General features: G+C 51.1%; 4 protein-coding genes across 4 annotated transcripts in view; 3 read left to right on the forward strand and 1 right to left on the reverse strand.

The window, feature by feature from the left end:
* PPTG_21326 (hypothetical protein) overlaps positions 1 to 1893 on the reverse strand; it is a gene marked incomplete at both ends in the record, with an annotated part of 2592 nt that extends 699 nt beyond the window's left edge. Inside the window, 3 exons of the mRNA XM_008896579.1 lie at positions 23 to 291; positions 366 to 470; positions 542 to 1893. Coding sequence (XP_008894827.1) covers positions 23 to 291; positions 366 to 470; positions 542 to 1893 — 1726 coding nt within the window. The remainder of the gene's footprint in view (positions 1 to 22; positions 292 to 365; positions 471 to 541) is intronic.
* A 1375-nt stretch (positions 1894 to 3268) lies between these two features.
* Positions 3269 to 4934, forward strand: PPTG_03568 (hypothetical protein). The gene has a single exon (XM_008896248.1). It carries the CDS (start codon positions 3481 to 3483, stop codon positions 4846 to 4848), a length of 1368 nt encoding a protein of 455 aa, XP_008894496.1. The 5' UTR covers positions 3269 to 3480; the 3' UTR covers positions 4849 to 4934.
* Positions 4894 to 5437, forward strand: PPTG_21327 (hypothetical protein; the record flags this gene model as incomplete). Its single annotated transcript, XM_008896580.1, has 2 exons — positions 4894 to 5144; positions 5301 to 5437. The coding sequence occupies exons 1-2, from the start codon at positions 5048 to 5050 to the stop codon at positions 5435 to 5437; spliced, it is 234 nt and encodes a 77-aa protein (XP_008894828.1). The 5' UTR covers positions 4894 to 5047.
* Positions 5438 to 5471: 34 nt separating this feature from the next.
* PPTG_03569 (hypothetical protein) lies at positions 5472 to 6839 on the forward strand (the record flags this gene model as incomplete). Its single annotated transcript, XM_008896249.1, has 1 exon — positions 5472 to 6839. One exon carries the CDS (start codon positions 5472 to 5474, stop codon positions 6837 to 6839), a length of 1368 nt encoding a protein of 455 aa, XP_008894497.1.
* Positions 6840 to 7290: the final 451 nt, after the last annotated feature.

Consider the following 7290-nt stretch of genomic DNA (forward strand, 5'->3'; position numbering starts at 1 on the left):
GTTAAGAAGGAGAAATCCAGACCCGAATCAGCGAACTCGACCGTGTAGAAGTCCTGCGCACTCAGACACGAGTAGTAGGCCCAGAGCACCGAGCCGTTGAGGAACATGAGCGAGAAGAAAATGTTGCGTTCGTTCTTGACCATGTCGTCCCAGATCTCCTCGGGCATACCGTCGTGGCCCAGCTCGACCTGGTCGTCAGACACGAGCTTCTCGGACTTGCTGGGAGACTCCATGGGACTCGAAACCTCTTGAGACTGGCCCGGCGAATTGCGGAATGGCCGACTTGTGAGACTAATACCAGCAAATCACGATTAACGTCAACTTGCATTGGTGGAGGGAGTCCGTGCGTGTCTGCTGTGCCAAACGGGAAGAAATGTCCGTAGCCAGGACGAATCACCGACACATCGACTGATTGTGGCTCTGCTTGCTCAACAAAACCTGTCTGTACCGCAGCAGGTGTTGCAATAAAACTGATAAAATAAAAAATGTTGTTACGTTTCCAAGAAATTCACAACTTCTTATAAAAGTGTTATTCCTCTACAAACCGAGCCATCCGTTGTCGCTGACGAGGAAGCCGAAGGTGGAGCCTGTGGCGATCCCGAGGAACAGGAAGAAAACCATGACGGCGCCGCCCGATTCGCGGTCTTCCGGTTTCAGCATTCGAGGCGCCACGCCCATTGTTACAGTCGACAGTAAACCCGTAGAAATGCCGATGAGAAGATTGAGTACGATGTTGTAGGCCAACGCTCCCATACTGCCGAACGGGAACGCATAGAGCGACGTGCCGGCCACACCCATGAGTAGCAACGGGATGAAGGCGATACGGAGGACAGACAACCCGAACGCCCACCCCATGGTTACCACGCGGTACACCGCGGCCGTACACAAGATACGACCAATGAAATCGCCATAGTTGTAGCTGCCAATGATACCAGGAGAGCAGTACCATGTCGACGTGAGGTTGTGGACTTCGTCGCTGTACGGAGGAAACAAGTTCCGCGATGCCGCGCAGCCGAAACCAGGGAATACCGAGAGTGACACGAAGAAAATGAGGAACTGCGCGATGGCAGGAATCCAAATGATTGAAAAGATGCGGCTCAGATTTTGCAGTGTACGGCCCACCGATTGATTCGCTAAATGTTCCTCCTTGGCCGAATTCTCGTTGCGATCCATTAGGAATTTAACCGATGGCAGACTCACCAAGTAGCGGTAGAGCAGGATGGCACATACCAGGACAATTACCAATAGACTAAAGAAGAGATAGAAGCTCAACTTTGTGGAGCTACTCGTTTGGTTCACTCCTCCAACCGCAAGACGCAACACAGTGGCCACTGTGATATTCAAGATACCGGCGCAGGTGTTGCCGATTTGCACTCCATTCGTGAATTTCTCAATTGGAAATAACGCCGCAAATGTGTAATATGTGGCCTCGGATAGAGAATTTCCGAAACCGATACAGCCGAAGCACACGAGCACGAGGATTCCGCCGGTCTTTTGATTGGAGAAGTCGATAGCGCTGAAGACCATAATGAGGATAGCCATGACCATGAAGATGCAGTAGCCCACGTGAACGCGAGTGCGTTGGCTGAACTTCTTGTCAAGACCGAAGACCATCTGCAGTCCCTGGCCGAGAACCATGGGCCAGGCCGTGCACAGCGTCGTGAGGAACGAGAAATCGAGTCCAGAGTCGGGGAACTCGACCGTGTAGAAATCTTGAGCACTAAGGCACGAGTAGTAGGCCCAGAGCACCGAGCCGTTGAGGAACATGAGCGAGAAGTAGATGAACTTTTCGTGTTTGACCATATCTTCCCAGATCTCTGCCGGTATGCCATCGCGCCCGATCTCCAGTGGGTCTTCTTGCACGAGCTTCTCGGACTTCGTCGGCGACTCCATTGTGCTTTGCGCAGGACGAGGCGGATTCCAATGTGAAGGTCGGAGAAAAAGTATAGCAGAATTGGTGGAACTTGACCACGGCTCGCATGATGCGGTGCCAAACGGCATTAATTAGTCCGTGTGGATCGGTTGACTGATCATGTTGAAGTGAATGTCCGATACCACACTTTCACACAGAGGAGCCATGCTAGCGACTTGCATGCAAGGTGCTTTGCTTAGGAGCAGATTTCCCAAGCTTGCCCAAGTTTCGCTTCAACTTAAAATTGACTTCGCCTGCGCCTGTGCAAACATTAGATTTTGAATTTGAAAGGTGAGGTAAACTGTCTCTCGCCAGCCCGCTGTTGCAGCCAGCGTAAAAGAGCCACTCGACTGATTCTTTTTTTTTTTTGCCGTGGTGAGCCTCGCTGCATGTAGCCAACAGCGCTTTTGCGTGCTTGCCATCAAGGCCCATGATTCAAGGGACAGAAGCTCATGCGAGTTGCCACCCACATTCAGCTTTCGAGTCGAGTTGCTGCACTGCCGCAAAGCAGGTGAGGAGCAGTAATTGACACGTGCAGCGCGTCATTGCACATTTATTGGTGGGACAGATATTTACTTTTTTTTTTTTTGGAGTTTAAGATTTTGTTCCGCAAAGTATGTACATGATTTGCTGAAGAGATCCCACTGTTGTAGACGACAGCTTCAATGCGGATTCCGCTCGATACACTTGGCTTCAGTATGAGACCCATGTCAAGCAACAAAGGTGATGCACTGCTGTAAGTTGCCTTTTGGCAGCCATCGGTAAGCAGTCGGCGTATTGCCTCGCTGGGTCCTTAGGTGTTCAAGCATGGCCTGCAAGTGTTTCATCGCTGGCATGCACGCTTGTTGATAAGCATATCTAGAAACGATGAGCACTGCGTGAATCCAACCGTTTGAAGAACACGCGCCGTGGGCAAAGTTGCTGACGGACACGACGTGGGCGGTTACGCCATCCGAATCGGATTCCGAGGGGATTCCAATTGTTCACGTGCTGGGGGGTAATGGCTGGCTATTATCGCTGCCTGGAAGTTCCTGGTCCAGGAATCCTGGACAATCGATAAGGCTCGACTACCGCACAGCCTTATGTATCGAGTGGCTCATACATGCACGAAGCCTGACCATTGCATATAGTTGTCAGGTGCGAGCCAAGGTTGGACGAACACGTAAAACACGTCACGGATTACCATGGTCTGGCCATTTTCCTCCCAGTGGTGCCGTATGATACAGCAGCGTGCCTTTTGCGCTGGTGTCGATACCATTTCCAGGCTGGAATGGTCTGTAATCGAGGTGCATTTTGTCACAGTCATTTAATAAGATTAGAGATACTTCGCTTTTGATAGTTTCTGAACTTCTGAGCCGGAACACCAATCAAATTAGAGAGTCTACTTGACCTCCTCGAGTCAAACGTACCAATGGAGGGTAGCGCCATCTTTTTCTATCCTCCATGCCCCTGCCCGCTGACTGGGACGCTGTGCGTCGTGGGTCAGTGGTGAGAACGCTCCAACTGAATGATCGAAAAGCTCATTCTGCAATTCACCAGACGTTGAGCAAGCGGGAATCGAAAGCGAAATGGAGTCGCCACGCAAGTCTGAGAAGCTTATTCCAGCACTGCAGGACGAGGAGGCTCTTGAGATCGGACGTGACGGCATGCCCCAAGAAATCTGGGACGATATGGTCAAGAACGAGCGCAAGATCTTCTACATGTTCATGTTCCTCAACGGTTCCGTGCTGTGGGCATACTACTCGTGTCTGAGCGCACAGGACTTCTACACGGTGCAGTTCGCGGACTCAGGGCTCGATTTCTCTTTCTTGACGACACTTGTTACCTCGTGGCCCATGGTTATCGGCCAGGGAGCGCAGATGATCTGGGGTCTTGACAAGTCGATCAAGCGTCACTTCCGCGTGCATGTCGGCTACGGTATCTTCATCGTGATGGCCATTCTCATCATGGTTTTCAGCGCTATCAACTTCTCCAACCAGAAAACCGGCGCCATCCTCGTGCTAGTGTGCTTCGCTTGCATCGGCTTTGGCAACTCGCTATCAGAAGCCACGTATTACACATTTGCGGCGTTGTTCCCGATCCCGAAATTCTCACAGGCCGTGCAGATTGGCAACGGTATTGCTGGTATCTTCAACATCACGTTGGCTACAATTTTGCGTCTTGCTGTCGGTGGTGTCCACCAGACCAGTGACTCCACGAAGTTAAGCTTCTATCTCTTCTTCGGCATCTTGATTGTTGTCCTTATTGCAGCCCTCTTCGTCTATTATCGCTTGATGACACTGCCGAGCGTCAAATTCCTGTTGGAACGCAACGAGGAGTCGATGAAAGCCGAGAGCTTAGAGACGCTACCTGTCGATAAGACGCTCAGTAATCTGTGGCGTATCTTTTGCTTGATTTGGGCCCCAGCTTTGGCGCAGTTCCTGGTCTTTTTCGTGTCGTTGGCAGTGTACCCTGGTTTCGGCTGCGCTGCAGCACGTAACCTCGAGCCGCCGTACGCTGAGGTCACTCACTCGGTTACGAAGAACTGGTACTGCTCTCCTGGTATTGTCGGTAGCTACAACTATGGCGACTTCTTCGGTCGTGTATTCACGGGAGCCGTCGTGTACAAGCTGCTGAACAGTCAGTGGTGTCTGGGTCTGTCGATTCTGCGCCTGGGTTTCATTCCGCTGCTGCTTATGGGGGTCGCCGGTACGTCTCTATACTCGTTCGGTTACGATGATATGGGTGCTATTGCCTACAATATCGTGCTTAATCTCATCATCGGCTTAACAAACGGCTTCCTATCAACTGTCACCATGGGCATTGCGCCACGGATGCTGAAACCCGAGGACCGCGAGTCGGGTGGTGCAGTGATGGTGTTCTGCCTGTTCTTTGGTATAGCTGCCGGCTCAACGATCGGCTTCTTCTTCAGCGACCAGGGATGGCTCGGTCTGTAAACAGTGCACGCTGCTTGTTGAATATCGTTTTTTAGTTGATGATACATGTAACTCGCTTTATTGACGATCTATTACAGTTGCAGTCTTGCTCGCGCGTGAGTTATGCAGCCAGCCTTGCACTAAGCGGAGGCAAGTGCAATGTGACATGATGTGAGGCACCAAATTGATATGAGCGATAGGATTGTTCGTGCTGTTCATCATGAACTCTATGGGCAGCGAGGGCCTCACTGAGGCGCGATTGAAGTTCAAATTGCGCGTTCTACGCATATTTTGCATTCAGGAACCGTTTAGTTGTGGTAAGTGATATGACAGTGAATCATTTTCTATAAACCTCTCAAGATATATCGTTTTAAACTAAGTAGTGCAAATCGTATTCTAGACAAAACCACTGACTTCAGGACCATCATCTTTCAAAGGTAAGAGGATGGACTGACTGTAGGATCTATTGGTAGTCGGGCCATGTACCTGTCAGAGTCGTGCATTCGTCTACAGCCGCGCGGCGGAGCACCAAGCTCTCAATCGCTCATTCTACAACTTAGCCGACATCAAATACGTCGGAATCCGTGTGGTTCGCCTCTCAACGTTATAACCTCAACCTTTCCCGGGCTCAAGCACAACGCACCATGAATTCACCGGGCAAGACCGCCAAGCTGATCCCAGACATCCAAGAAGATGACGGTCTGGAAATCGGACACGACGGCATGCCTCAAGAGATCTGGGACGATATGATCAAGAACGAGCGCAAGATCTTCTACATGTTCATGTTCCTCAACGCGTCAGTGCTGTGGGCATACTACTCGTGTCTGAGCGCACAGGACTTCTACACGGTGCAATTTGCCGACTCCGGTCTGGACTTTTCGTTCCTCACGACGCTCTGCACTGCCTGGCCGATGGTCATCGGCCAAGCTCTTCAGATGTTCTTCGGGTTCGACAAGTCGATCACGCGGGACTTCCGGGTGCGCGTGGGCTATGGGGTTTTCATGCTGATGGCCATTCTCATCATGGTTTTCAGCGCTATCGACTTCTCTAACGAAAAGACTGGCGCCATCCTCGTACTCGTGTGCTTCGGATGCATTGGGTTCGGCAATTCTTTGACTGAAGCGACCTACTACACGTTTGCGGCCCTGTTCCCGATCCCCAAGTTCTCACAAGCCGTCCAGATTGGCAATGGCACGGCCGGCGTTATCAACGTCTCGTTACTTACTATCCTGCGTCTTGCAGTCGGTGGTGTTCACCAGACTGGAGACTCTACCAAGCTGAGCTTCTACCTCTTCTTCGGTCTACTTATCGTCGTGTTGATTGTGGCACTCTTTGTGTACCACCATCTCAACAACCTCCCGTGTGTTAAATTCCTCGTGGAGCGTAACGAAGAGTCCATGAAGGCCGAGAACTTGGCTACTTTGCCTTTCAGCAAGACATGCAGTAACCTATGGCGTATCGCCTGCATCATTTGGGTGCCGGCATTGGCGCAATTCCTCGTCTTCTTCGTGTCCCTGTCGGTGTACCCTGGCTTCGGATGTGCCGCGAACCGCAACCTTGAGCCGCCCTACGCTGACGTGAGCCACTCGGTTACGAAGAACTGGTACTGCTCTCCTGGCATTGTCGGTAGCTACAACTACGGCGACTTCTTTGGCCGCGTGATGACAAGCGCTGCCGTGTACAGAGTCCTGACAAGCAACTGGTGCCTGGGTCTGTCGATTTTGCGTCTGGGTTTCATTCCGTTGCTACTCATGGGCGTCGCCGGCACGTCTCTATACTCGTTCGGCTACGATGATATGGGTGCCATTGCATACAACATCGTGCTTAACCTCATCATTGGTGTAACGAACGGTTTCCTGTCGACTGTCACCATGGGTGTTGCACCGCGTATGCTGAAGCCCGAGGACCGCGAGTCGGGTGGTGCAGTGATGGCGCTTTGCCTGTTCTTCGGTCTGTCGGCAGGCTCAACGATCGGCTTCTTCTTCAGCGACCAGGGATGGCTCGGTCTGTAACTGGTATTTGGTTATCTGCAGGAAAAAACGAAAACATAAAATATGAGAATCTGAGAACAGCAATATTTGTTCTGTAGGCCGCCTCAACTAATGAAGTCCTTTTGCTAGATCAAACGATTGTCCTCACGCTCCTCAAACAGACCCAAATCGGACGGAATTTACAAAAATACATGGTTGTGAAAACGCTCCCTACCTTCCTGGAAACACACGTTGGTGCATTCTAAACAAATTAAGTAACAAATACGCACCATGAGCTTTCCCATGCTACTGTCAGCCCCGGAATCTGACCCTGCGTTCACAGGATATATTGTGCCTTTCCAAAGTTTTGGCCAATCTGACCTTTAAAGGCTGGTCCTAAGCAAGGGTGGGTAGGGCTTAGGGTTGGCAAATGAATGGCACGTTTAGATACGCGATTGATTTGCTGCTTTAAAAAGCACGTTGCTTTTGGGTA

This window comes from Phytophthora parasitica, assembly GCF_000247585.1.
Source record: "Phytophthora parasitica INRA-310 unplaced genomic scaffold supercont2.4, whole genome shotgun sequence".
In the NCBI taxonomy this organism is placed as follows: Eukaryota; Oomycota; class Peronosporomycetes; order Peronosporales; family Peronosporaceae; genus Phytophthora; species Phytophthora nicotianae.

Coding starts and splice junctions, on each gene's coding strand:
- PPTG_03568 (XM_008896248.1), top strand. CDS start 3,481: ATGGAGTCGCCACGCAAGTCTGAGAAGCTTATTCCAGCACTGCAGGAC.